This window comes from Cryptomeria japonica, chromosome 11 (genome assembly GCF_030272615.1).
Source record: "Cryptomeria japonica chromosome 11, Sugi_1.0, whole genome shotgun sequence".
In the NCBI taxonomy this organism is placed as follows: Eukaryota; Viridiplantae; Streptophyta; class Pinopsida; order Cupressales; family Cupressaceae; genus Cryptomeria; species Cryptomeria japonica.
In genome coordinates this window covers 520,645,584-520,659,780 of record NC_081415.1, presented here as the reverse complement: position 1 = coordinate 520,659,780, position 14,197 = coordinate 520,645,584, and the positions used below count along the sequence as shown (strand labels likewise).

General features: G+C 34.6%; 1 protein-coding gene across 2 annotated transcripts in view; it reads right to left on the bottom strand.

Annotated features, from left to right (window-relative positions):
• Positions 1-5,019: 5,019 nt before the first annotated feature.
• LOC131070499 (uncharacterized) overlaps positions 5,020-14,197 on the bottom strand; it is a 42,222-nt gene continuing 33,044 nt past the window's right edge. For both annotated transcript variants that reach the window (XM_058006063.2, XM_058006064.2), the window contains 4 exons: positions 13,917-14,108; positions 12,803-12,922; positions 8,031-8,102; positions 5,020-5,537 (listed from right to left, as the gene is read on the bottom strand). In XM_058006063.2, the coding sequence (XP_057862046.2) occupies positions 5,313-5,537; positions 8,031-8,102; positions 12,803-12,922; positions 13,917-14,108 (609 nt within the window). In that variant the 3' untranslated portion in view covers positions 5,020-5,312. The remainder of the gene's footprint in view (positions 5,538-8,030; positions 8,103-12,802; positions 12,923-13,916; positions 14,109-14,197) is intronic.

Sequence of the window (14,197 nt, the reverse complement as noted above, 5' to 3'; positions counted from 1 at the left end):
AAGATTTTATAAAATAATTTGTAAAGATAATAAAATTTAGAATCTGATCAGACTATTTTCAAAAAATCTATAAATGGGCTTGTGGTTTGAATCTATGCTTGTGAATTTATCTTTCTACTTAGAAAAGTTAATTAGTATTATAGTAATCTAGTTATTGGAAATTGTTCATTTTGATTTTCTAATATTTGAATCTTAGTAAGGATTGGTGGTTTATAAACATCTCTAGGAAATCTACTAAATTGTGGGGTTGTATTCTTTTTTGTTAGAGTCTCTAGGATGATTTATTTAACAATTCTAGAATAATGACCACGATAACAAACAAGTGTGCAATGGAACTAGGATGATGTAATTGCTACTAGCATACCTATTTTTGGAGGAATACAAGGCTCAAGATATCATATATGTTCATTATTCCAATTAAAAAGTTATTATATTATTATATTTCTATTAAACTATTGACCAAAGCAAAAAAAAATCTATGAAGACATCATCATCATCATCATTATATCTTTTGATGAATTGATTGAGATAATTATGAAGTTAATTGATTGCATGATGAAGATAGACAAAATTGATTAATTGGTTAAACTCAAAGTGAGTGGGAGTTGAGAAGTGGAAGTAAAGATAAAATAATATCAAATTAAAAAATAATAATAAATTGTTTGTTTGTTTGTTTGTTTGTTTGTTTGTTTGTTTGTTTGTATTTTTTAATCTCATGCATTTAAGTGTCACAAACACGTCAAATTTAATATTAATAAAATTACAAGCCTATGGTCTTTTGCCTTGAATAAATAGTGTCAAAAACACATCAAATTAAATGCTTCAAGTTTTTATTGACAAACCTTTTTCATCTGCATGTGAATATAATACACCTTTGGCATAACTATGATTGTTATTTGAATATTATTCTATCTTCTTTTGTATGTCATAGTTTAGTCTAGCATGACTTTAACTAAATGAAAGAATGTGTTTAAATAGTACAAAATGTCACACAAATCAACATAAAGGTGTGTTAGGTCAACTCATAACAACTAGTAAAATGGTTGGTGAGATGTAACTTTGAATTTTGCATTTTACAAGCTTAATGTTCATATTCACTACTACAAAAATGACATTTATCATCTTTGGGAATGAGTAATGATGGGATCTAGTGATGGGTCAAATGACACAATCGAGAAATGACATCTTAAAGCATCATTACTAGCTACACGAAGGTCTTACCAACTCAATAAGAATCAACAAATACAAACATTGGAATATAATATTGTTTGGTGGTGAAATGGGGATCCTCGAATATGAATCCACTTATTTCCACTAAACATGAAAGAGATGAGTAAAATTAATAGATTCAGCCTCAAATGGAATGGAATGTTATTTAGACTTTACCCTCTCTTTGTTTGAGTTGAGGTTGCATAAGGGATTTGAAATTGAATGCTAGATCTAGAGAAAATGATGGAAAATTGGCATAAAACAACATGAACAACAAGCTATAGATGTGGTATGAAGACAGAGAGCTAGATCTAAGCAAAAGGGACAGAGAAGAGCATGTGCCAGAAAATTCGACCCGAAAGTACGGGACGGGGATGCTTGGAGCGACCCGATCCTGCAGTTATCGGGTGCTAATGAATTGGAAACTATCAAAATAAGAAAGTCACTCAGAATTTGTTCTTATAAGTTCGTCGGAATTCACAGGACTGGGATGCCTGGGGCGACCTAGACCTCTACTTTTTGCCTCTGCAAAAGTCAAATTTAATCATCATTATCTCCTCTACTAGAATCTTCATCTGTAGCTTCCAAATCTATTGCCTACACACAGAAGAAGAGAATATGTGTTGTTGATAGGGGTTTACCTAAGTCAAACCTTGAATTTGGAATTAATCCTTAAATTGAATTGAAATTGTAAATAGAAATATTAAAGTAAATGTTGAATGATATACTTCAAATCTGTTGCAATTGATCAAGGCCAATGATGCAATGCTCTTTGAATGTAATCACACATGTTGATGCAATAACATGACAAAAAATGAATGACTTAAATACAAACACATGCTTGCATGAAAATTGATGTTATTTGTTGCTCCATGATGTTGAAAATGTTGAAGGATATGGTGGGATGAAATGTTGCTTTGAGTGCTTGAAGATGATAATGAATGCTTGTGATTGGAATGCTTGAGGATATCTTATGCTTGTGAAAATGAATTAAAAAGATGTTCTTATATAGGGTTCCCAAGGTAATTTATCGATTAGGTTGACGTCCAATGGTCTAATTGTAACACTGAGAACCAAAATCACCAGGAATGGGAAATGCACTGACCTACCCAAAATAGGTCATGTTTAATGAAGACCAAAATGCCCCTGTCCTGGACCAAGACGCCTTGGGTGCCCTTTTCCACCAAAAATAGGGCCAACAAGTGGGAGTTGAGAATGCACATCCCAAGGCACAAGTTCAATTATTTGTGCAGAAAGATGACATCAATTTTGAGGTAAAAAGGTTGAAAATGGACTTGGGAGAGAGTTAAAGATGGGACATGCTAAAGCAAGGGCACAAAAAATGGTGTAAATTGTACAAGGTTCCAATTTATGACACTACATTTAGCCCTCACTTTTGCAAGAGTATGAGCCTATGCACATACTCACAATAAAGTAGTAGAATGAGAAAGAGAGAGATATGAGCAACTAGGAGCAAGATTACAAAGACATAAGACATCACTAGACTCGAGGGAACAAGCCCCCAAGCCTAGAATCTTAACTCATACAATCATATGCAAGGACACATGAAACACGACAAAAGAAAAACAAAGTCAAATAAAAAGTCACATGAAAGGCATACAAAAAGACACAAAAGGAATTAGTACTAAAAACAAAGGCTCCAAGTCAACTAGTCGAAGAGACCTCAATAGTCAAAATGTCTCAACTATTAATATCATTCGTGGAATGCTATTACAAGAGTACAAGTGGTCACATGGAAAGAGAAAGAGCATGCATCAAGTGATGAACCATGTTCCAACAACTAGTGAGGTATGTTATACTTATGGGTTCACGGGAAAGAGAACAAGGAAACATGGATTCCACAAGTTAGCAGTATGTGTTATGCTAGGTGATCCATGGAAGAAAGCAAGAGGGAAATGGATTTCATGAGCTAGCAAACTGTGTTATGCTAGGTGATCCATGGAAGCATAGATTTTCACAAGACAACAAGTTGTGTTATGTTGTGTGATCCATGTGGAAAGGAAGAGTCGAAGTAGCAAGTTGTGTTGTGTTGTGTGATCCGTGTGGAAAGGAAGAGTCGAAGTAGCAAGTTGTGTTATGCTAGCTCCACTTATCCTAAAAATTGAAAAGGGAGAGTTGAAAGGTCTAGTGAGTTGTGTTATGCTAGTCAACTCACCTTGAAGAATTGAAAAGGAAGGATCGAAAGATCTAGCAAGTTATATTATGCTAGTCAACCTACCCAAAAGGAAGAATTGAAAGGTCTAGCAAGTTGTATCCTTTGTAGGAAAACTCCTTTAGATCATCACTATTCATGTCCATTTTGTCAAGTTGGGAAGGAGGATCCTTATCATCTAAGGCTTCATCTTTGCTCAATATTATATTAGGGTATAGGTCATGAATAAGATAAACTCTAGGAGAATAAGGAGGATCTAGAGTGATTGATGTACTAACATGTTTACCTTGCCCCCCTTGTACCAAAGTATCTCTATGAGAAGAGGATGGTTCAATGTTACTCTTAAATGTTGCTTACCCCTTGAAAAGATCAATGACAGAAGTATCGATCCTTTCCTCATTAGGAAACTTCGATCTCATTTTAATTTTGTATTCAACAACAGTATATCGAAGAATTTATTTATTTATTTTTGGAAAATTCTATAATTAATATAGACAATCAATTTTATTAAAATATATGAAAATAATAATATTAGAACATGACCTCTTTTTAAAATGTTTGAACAATTTTTTAAGTAATGCTTAGGAAGAAACAATCTCCTTGGCAAGGACTAATAATGCTTTAAAAGTTGAGTTATTACCATAAAATGAAAATATAAGGGTGATTCAAGGAGTTTGGGGAGGCAATACAAGGTGAAATCTCCCCGTGAACATGCATGATGTTAAAATAAACTATTGCAACACAAAGAATATATACCAGCTTAAGTTGGGTTGAATCGTCAACTTTGATAGCCATTGTTTCACTTTCTTATATCACATTATCACATTGTCAAGAGATGGCTTTTGAATAGCTTGGGGAGATAATTTATTATGACAAGTTTAATAATACAGCTCTACTGACATCATTTTATCTGATAAGTCCTTAAATTTAAGTTTATAAGATAAGAATATATTTTAAAACATCTAATATTTTAGTTAATATATTGGGTCAAGTGCTTTTTTTCAGAACAACCTAGAAAAGACTATGTTCATATATAATTTTGTATTACACAAAATAATGCTACAAATTAATCAAATTTTATAGTAGTCTTTAACTATTATAATAAATTATTCTTATTAACAACTTATAAAATCTTGCAACAATAATTAGTTAATGACATATTTCAATAAGATTAATGCAGATTATAAATGAAATATACTACACAATAATATCACCTTACTTGTAAGTGACAACCTATTGAACCCTTCAATTCTAATTCAAATTGAATAAAGAAATTGTAAGTATACTGCAGGACAAGATTTTGTTACTTAAAAAGGAGTATTAAAACAACACTACTGATATTGTAACTGGAAACATTATTTAATGGCCCATTGTCTAGGCAAGCATAGAAGCCCAAACAATGCTCTAAATTTATATTGCCTAATAAACAAACCACAGATGTAACAAAGAAAAAAAAGCTACGTTATTATAACTTGACATGGAAATCCAACAGATACACAACCAACCAATTTGAATGTCTCCTGAAAGCTTGAGGTTTCTGTTTCGAACTATTCTTTTAAAAGGTATAAACGCCAAGAAATGTTTTCTGATAAAGACAATAGTTCAATGAAATTCTTAAATAATTGAAGATAAAAAGATAACAAAGGAATGGATAAGTATTATACTATTCTTCAACTAAAATAATATGATGGCATCCAAGGAGAATTTATAAGAATTTCCACCAGTAAATAGCTCCATGAACTAATGCTACCATCACTTATACAACATTGTTTTTGACACCAAATACTTTGATGGTATTCATGGAGTATAATCTTTAAAACTTTCACCATATAAATAGAACAAATGCTACCACATGGAAATTTGTGCTAACCACCCAGACTGTATTCTCGAGTCTCAACAATCATTATGGGATTGAGACACCAAAACTAAATTACAACTTGAGAGCAGCTTTTGCCATTGCCAATGCTCCTTCAAAAGATTTGTTTCCACCAATGAAACCACTAATGTGAACAAAGACACAATTAGGAATGTCACATTGCCTAGAAAGGTCTTCATCACGTAAACCTCTCCATGATTCTGGTAAGGGCTTACGACTTTCAAATTTATCAGGTGAAACAGCAACGGCTTGCACCCTCCATTGTTGACCCCTTTCATCCTACAAAGTCATCATCCTATGATAGTAAGCATATCTAACAGGACGTATCAACGAAATCTCCTAACATTACTTTTATCTTATTCTCATATTATCATGCATTTTTCTTTCTTTTATTGATTCAAACCTATGTAACCAGCTAAATGTCAGCTTAAAAGATAACTACGATAATCTACTTCAGATATTATAAGAACCATACAAAATAGTTAAAAATTAAATAATTTGGAAGGCTTTTTTTCCTTATGTGAACAAACATTCTATTTTAGAATGCTTTAATAAAAATGATCCACAAAATAAAGAGCCTTTTTTTTTTGGATAAAAATACATAATAAATTAAGTCATTTATACGAATATTGCTCTTGTTTTATTAGTATGAGGTATTCACGTCATCTTGTGGGTTAGGTAATTAAGTTAATGAGATAAGTTTTTGCTAATATCTTCCAGGGAAGCTATCATAGGAACGAATCCCATCTTTTCAATTAATATGCCTCAACATTAACGATAAAAGTAATTTGCATACAGTTATTTAGTAAAGTTTGATTGGAGCAAAACCATTACACTCCAGGCTTATAACTCTTCAATAAATTAAGACATTTATATGAGTATTGCTCTTGTTTTATTGGCCATGTGGTATTCAGATCATCATGTGGGTTAGGTAAATAAATTAATGGGATATAATTTGGTAATATTTTCAGGGAAGCTATCATAGAAATGAATCCCCTCTTTTCAATTAGTATTCCTCAGCATTAACAGTAAGAAGTTATTTACATACAATATTGAAATTTAGTGAAGTTTTATTGGAGCACAATCGTGAGCACTCAAGGCTTATAACTCTCTTCCATTTGTTAAAAGGCAATACTTTTCCTTAATCTCATATTTCAATGTATTTACACAACAGTCACATGTATCAAATTATTTGGGCCGAAAGGCAGACTTCACAAATTGCTGTTTTTGTTGTGTGCATGGGTAGATAAGCGGATGCTTGAGAAACATTGGAGTGTGGACATGTAATCGACATATTAAAAAAAAAAACTTACAAAGAATCATTCAAAGCACATTCAAGCCTCAAAATGAACCTCATATGTAGCAAAAGCCATCAAAACAACTCGAGACGGCAATCCTAACAAAAGTGTTGGCACATCAAGCCTTTTGGATACTTCTGGGCACCAATCAGATCCATGCTAAGATTTGTTTAGTTTTGTTTTAAATGTCATTAAATTATATATGTTAAATAATGCAAAAACCTAAAGTTGAATAGAGTGGAATTTTCACCAATCAAGATGATAGAATCTGTCTAAATGTTCTTCCTGATGAAGTTTCAATTATATTTCTTTCAAGATTGTGTTTGTCTGAAATAGAAATCAGCAAATTCTAAAGCAAAAGCAAATGATGAAAATAAAATCAAGATTTTGTTGTCTAATTTATTAGGCTTCTCTCTTGAATCTGTTGAGTGATTATATATGTTTCCTTGTTAGTAATATTATCCACATCATCCAAACTAAGCATTACCGTTCTTGCTGCTTGAAATTGTTGTTAGAATATAAGGCTTGCCTTTGTAACAAAGTCACCATAGTGACTCGGTAGTTTGTTATGTACCAAATATCATAATCCTATGAATAGTAGGATAATTCCTAGCTACACTAGAAGCTAAACGGTCATCTAGAAGATGAACTAAACAATCACTTCATATTATTAAATGTGTACATTTTGATTGACTGGAATATGATTCATTGATTATTATTCCTAGTCATCTAAATCCCATTCATTTATCAATCATTTCTTGCATTACATTCCCAGACCTAACATTGGTATCAGACTAGGTTTGTCATTCATTCACAGGCCTCTTAGCCTCTATTCATTTTTCAAAGCAAACCATCCCACCAATATTCATGGGAAAGCTTGTGATATTCTTCAATCATTTTCCTACAAAATCACTTATCATGTGAGGGTTGTGAGACAGCAGAAGCCAGTGCTTCCACACTGGACACAAGACCTCAATTCGCCTAAAGGACACACAAAGAAGTTTTCACAAATTTGGCCAGTTTTGGTGGATGCAATGATGTTCCTACATAATGTTAATAAAACAGTTTATGAGAGCAAAGACAGTTTTGGGGCTTAAATTACATCTCTACTGAAGCTGTTTTTGCAAACCCTGTTCTCATATCCCTATTCTTCACCATTGTCTTTGTGCATCAACACTTTGATCTATGCTCAGTTTATTCATATTTAATAGATCTTGTCGTATCTTTGTTTTATGCCCAAGCTGCTGCTTCTACAGGCTTTTCTGATCGATAAGCATTCTTTCCAATTTCCCTGATTGTTCTCCAAGAAATTTTATAGCTAATGAAAGTGGAACTTACAACACAACTACGGATATTTTAACAATTATTTTGCTAAAACAATATAGAATCATGACACAATATAGAACAAAAATACAAGTAGGATACAAAAAGAAATAGAAGCAAATGCTGTAGTAAAAAGCATCAGCATGCATACCTCATATAACACATATTTAATGGACGGCTCTATCTTTAATTCCTGTTCAAGCTCAAACAAGTGCAGCTTCCACTGGAAGAACAATACATAAATTTAGAGTCAATAAGTGTCCATAAAAATATGGGATAACTTAGTTTAAATTATTCTAAATGTTTTCCACTGTATCTTTGTATGCTATATCTAAGTAATGTTTGGTGACAATACAGTATATATCTTGATCTATAAGCAAAGGGAAAAATGAGTACAGAAAGTCTGGAAAATATTCCATCTATATATAATATTGTCATGGAAGACTTGCAAAACAATTGAAAATTCAACCAAGCCAAAAACTTTCTTTTAATTTCATAAATATGTAGCTCTGCGTTGGAAATAATAGTGGGAGATAATAATGCTCGGAGGACTCGAGGAACAATCACGGTAATTGGAGAGAGCATTCAGGCTTAGTGTGTGAAGCTTTTCTAGAATATTTTGGTGGATTTTAAGCACAATCACTGTTGGTTCTGGTACTTTCCTCGCTATAGTTTGCAGTCTTTTCTCTCTATGGTCTATTGTTTCTTCCTATTAGAATATTAAAATAATGTTAATTTTAGTATTAATGCTCAATAGTGTATATTCTATTTTAGTAAGATCTTCTACGATCTTCTCAGCAGTTTCTTATTAGAAACTTGCTATTCTTGTAAATACTCTTGTATTATTTATGAGCGTCTTGCTCATTCTGTAAATTAATCAATTCTTTGAGATCCATTGCGTGTCTCGCACTGTTTTATGGTATCAGACGCTAGTTCCTTAAAAATTCGAAATTTTTTCAAAGCAAAAAAAAAAAAAATTCAGTGTGAATTTTTTTTAGTTCTATTGTTTTTGAAAAAAAAATCCTTTGATTTTTTTCTGTTCGAATTTTTTTGGGGAATTTTTTTCCACAAAATCGTGGATTTGTTTCAGCCTGTTGTGGTCGGATTTTTTTGAAACCGCGGATTTTTGGTTTGCGCGTTTTTCCAGGCGCCTGCATTTGCTGTGTAGGAAAATCGCGATTTTCATCCTTGGCCATGCAACTTCATCTCCTATGCCTATGCGTGTGGGTTTATTTGTGATCGTTATTTCCTTTGGCGGTCTGTCTATCTTTGTCCGGGCGATTTTTTCCATCCGCGCGCAACTTAAGATCCAACCTCTGCAAATTTTCTGTGAATTCCATGGCTCCTACAACCCTCTGAATTTTTCGATTAAGGTGTTTACCTTCAATTTCCCATCGAAAATAAATTTTTCTTGCAATTCTTGGTGGGTTCTTTCGAAACTTAATCTGGGTAGTTGTCCGATTTTTTTGGGTGCATCGTTTTCCGTGCCTCAATTTTCGAGCTAGTGGATTTGCATTTGGTTTTCAGATTCCTTCTAGGTTTCCTCTCAGCTTTTAGGCACCTGTCGGTTTTTTCCGGATCAGCCGGGACTTCTCTTGAAATCTGTGCCTGTTGCAATTATACCTGTCTCTACCTGTCATTTTTCGTGCCTTGGGAAACGTGCAAATGGCTTCTCTAACCAACCTGATGTTAGAAGGCAGTCAACGTTTTAATGGCAACAATTACAACATTTGGAAACAACGTATGTTGACCATTTTTGAATATAGGCATCTTGACCAGCTTGTTTTGGGAAAAGAGCTCAGTCCTGGTACACCTGGTGCAGATCAAGATAAGTTTGATGAACGCAATCGGGAGGCAATTATGCTTCTCAAACTCTCCGTGACTGATGATCAGTTATCGCAGATTCCTTCCGACATCTGGAAGCATCTGAAGGAATTGCATGAGACATCCGACAAGAGCCGAGCATTCTTTCTGAAGAATCAGCTATTCTCCATCATGATGGACGAACGCATGTCCTTACAGGAACACCTCACGAGGATTAAGGACATTCGAGATCAGCTCGAAGCTATTGGTCGGACTATGGAGGAAGAAGACATGGTGGTAATCACTCTGAAAAGTCTTCCGAAATTGTATGAACACTTCATTGAGACCCTCAATATTACTTCAACTAATGTTGACCTAAAGTTTTCAGAATTGTGCACCAAACTTCTACAGCAGGATCGCTGGGAACAACAGTTTGGTAGTAGTACTACGTCAGCCTCCTCGGAAAATGCCTTTACAACGAAATCCTTTCACAAGGATAAAGGCAAATTTCAGTCCTCTCAGCCTTTTCAGCAGAAAGGCTCTTCTCAGACACAGGATGATGCTAAGAAGAAGAATGTGCAATGCAATTACTGTCACAAGTACGGCCACATGAAGAAAGATTGCTGTCAGAGGCTCGCTTCTGAACAAAAGAAGCAGGGAGGGTCACACCAGAAGGCGCATGTTGCTGAACATTCCGAGCAGAAGGAGTCTGCCTTTTATGCCTTTATGGCTAAGAGTTCTTCAGATCATGCTAGTTCTTCTGCTTGGTACATCGACTCTGGTGCGTCACGTCACTTTTCTCATCGGCGTGACTAGTTTACAGACTTCTCATCTTTCAGTGATTCCGTTGTATTCGGCGAAGGTGAGGAGTATACAGTTGTTGGCAGAGGCACTGTTCAGATACAGTCTAGTGGCAGGAATCTCATCTTCCTGAATGTGTACTATGTTCCTGGTATGGAACTTAATCTGCTCAATTCATATGAGAATTTGGCAGAGCTTAGGAGATCAAGGGAAAGAGATTGGGTGGTTGTGCAAATCATTGTGTTCTTTGATATTGGTTTTGATGACATAAGCTGCACCTTCGTGTGAGTGTTGTTGGTGGACTTTTGGATGCTACGGTTAACAGTAGACTCAACATTGCCCTTGCAAGAAGTCCTAGGAGGTGTATATGTCCTTGGTGGCAGTGGTGATCATTGGACTCTAGTATAGAGGCTTTAGTGAGATTTTGGGTTTCCTGATAACTGACCTATAAAAGTATTATGAATCACCTATAGTTAACCTGGAACCAACCAATAGATGTGTTACAGGTCACTTGCACGTCATATGTAGGTGGTTGTAGAGTGGGCTGGAGAATGTCGCGAGCAGATTGTCTACCAATGTTGGGGTTAGCTGGATGTGAGTGACTTCTTCTGGGCATTGTTCCAACCAGTGGAGTATGTGGTGCATATTTGATCCTATTTGGAGGAGATTGGACTTCTGGATTTATGTCTAGATAAGGAGTTGAGGAAAGATATAAACAATAGTGTGTTTGTGAAGCATCTTGGCTTGGTTTTCTTATATTTCATTTGACTCTGTTTGATTAACTTTTATGCTTAGGTGTAATGGAGGATGAGATAATTGCGGTCAAGATGCTGGTCACTTGGTACATGGTGTTGATGTTTCATTGAGCCCGTGAGCATAAAGGAGATAGTTGGTGCAGCATGTTTTTATCCTTGGCGGTTAGTTCACAGATTTTTTGGTGTTTCAATTTTACTCTTGCAAGGTATATGACAAGTGGAAGACTGTCGGGATTAGGTGTGTCCTTCAACTTACAAATCCTAATGTTGGAAATTATTTAACTTTATTTATGTGTTATTTGTGCTCCCATGAGAAATGAAGCATCCCACTTATGACTTCACCACTGTCATGTGCATTCCTTGGTATGAAATGTAAAATATGTGAAAACACTATGTCATGTAAGATGTGTAAGAGCATCTATGACATTGTAAGTAAATAACATATTCCATGATGCAAGTAAGAGCATGTTAGAGGTAGGTTACCAAGCGGACTTAGAATCTTGACCGAATTATGAAAGCCCATGTCAAATCTCATAAAGCATCTTGGAAAAGGTAGAAAATGACAAAAAGGGGCATCCAACTTTGGTGGGTAGGTTTATGACATGTAAGAGAACATTCTATTCTCGATTTGTTGATCCATCATGCAAGCTTGGCATTGGAGTTTGGGCCATGGAGTTGAGTGCCATACTTCCTATGTTTTGGCTCACAGTTTTCCAAAAGCATTAGCGGTTTCCTAGTTGGTTATTGCCTTTATATGAGATGTTTGGGTCGAAATCTTTGCAATGTAGAGGTTATGCTACGAGATTTCCTCCAAAGGAGCAGCATGGTGATCTCCATGCTAAGGCTATGAATCAGTACTATATTGTGACTGATTTTGTTGCTGGAACACATTGGTTCTATTTTTTTGAAGTGTGGGGTTTGTTACCCGAAAGGATTTTCCCTACATACATCTTGTGTTACCTCTTTGTCTGTATGTTTTCTTCATTGTCTTCCATTCTAGTTTAGTTTTAAGTGTTATTTTTTTATGCTGGTATGCAACTGAAATTATTTTAGATCTAAATCTCACATTACTCTTCTCAAAGGGTTAATGTATGGGAATCTCAGCACCATGATTCTGCTTTATAGGCATAGAGTGTTTGCACTTGTATCAAGTTTTTGTTTGTAAATCTTATGGTACTGGAGGCACATGCATGGTATTTTCCTCAGAGTCTGAGCACCCAGAAAAAACAAAAAATCTTGCATTAAAGATAAATTTCTTATTGTATTCTTGGAAGCTCTATGGCCATAATGTGGTATGTTTTGTTCATAAAATGCCATTACAGCTTCTAAAAAAACACATTTTAATCTAAGTTTAAAATTTTGGACAGCCATATGTAGACAAACCAAAGCCTGCAATGACTAACAAGAAAAAATTTGTTGTATGCAAACCAACTATTGAGAATTTGAGACAACTGAATTGGAGGTACAAGTTTCATTGCAAAAAGAAACATAGAAATACAAAATGAATGTCTGGTGAAACAAAAGGATTTTAAGTAAATAAAATATGACAATGTCATTTACTTACAGGGCAAAATCGCTTCAAAACCACAATTTCACCACTTGAATCAATCTCTTGCCTTGCTCTTACTGATTCCTCCACAATAGAGCGAGCAGGTAGCCAGGATTTGGCATGACTTCGAACATTCTGGCATTCAGATAGTTAGAAAGGACTCAAATCAGAGCTATTGAGAATTGATGGAACAAATAAGTTCAGTTCTTAATCATATTTGCCCTCTAACTCCATGCATAAAATCACTCAGAAAGACATCAATTTCAGAGGATGGGGCATAATCCAAGGCTAACATATAACTATTATGAGATTTGAATGTGTAGCTGTAGATTGCACCTCCAAGCTTGCATAATTCTTATCAAATTTCACTACAATAAGAAATTAATAGAGCTGATGTATTTTGACACTTGTAGAATCAGAAAACAAAGGATATTGATACAACCAGCTTGAATTACTCTACCAGGAAAGCTTGCCATCATAAATTAAATGCAAATAAAAAGAGCTGAACATGTAGCCAACCATACAAAAGCTATCTCAATCATGTCTTAAATCCTAAATCCTTCCCTATTGCAATGCAAATACACAAAGAATTTCACAAGAAAACCACCCCTTCTTCAAAATACTAATTGAAGAGAACAAAGTAATCTCACAATTTTAAACACAAACAATTTAGTAAAGTTTAAAGGCAGGCTAGGTTGTACTATATTTTCAGATTGTTGATACTTGTATATACATACTAAAAAAGTATTTCTATCATTTGCACTTATTTTGGCTATGACAAAATAAAATAGCACTAGGACAGTGGGTATACCAAGAGAAAGCGTTCTCATTTGTGATGTCGTAAACAAGAAAAAAAAGCTTGAAGTTCAGCAAGACATAATGCTTGAATATCCCTACTTCAGGATAAATATTTCATTGATTGTATGTAGGATAAATGGTATTTTCTATCTTGATTTGAATATTTATACTGATTAAGGTATGCTACAGCATTATCAATCTTGAAAACGAGTTCATTAGAAGTTAGCTGTGCTAGTGAGCTCTACTGAGTTAGTTGCAATGGTAACTTTGCATGTAGATTCTAAAATAATAGAATTTTTTGTTTCTTGCATGAAGAATGATAGATGCACACCTCTAAAAATTCTCCACCAGCAAGATTCATGGCACAATAAAATCTTTCATTTTCTTTCTCTTGGGATTGATCTTCATCAATCCAATCTAAGTTCAACCTCCCAGCTCGAGATGACAGGTGTGTAGAGTTAACGTACTTTGGAGGCTGATCTGTATCATATTGATTGATTCCATTATCTACAGCATCAATGGCCTGAAATAGAGAGAGAGCATGTCAAAGGTTTATAGAAGCCATATATTAACATTCATCTAAAGGTGCAATGAGGAGAGAAAAGAAGCAGA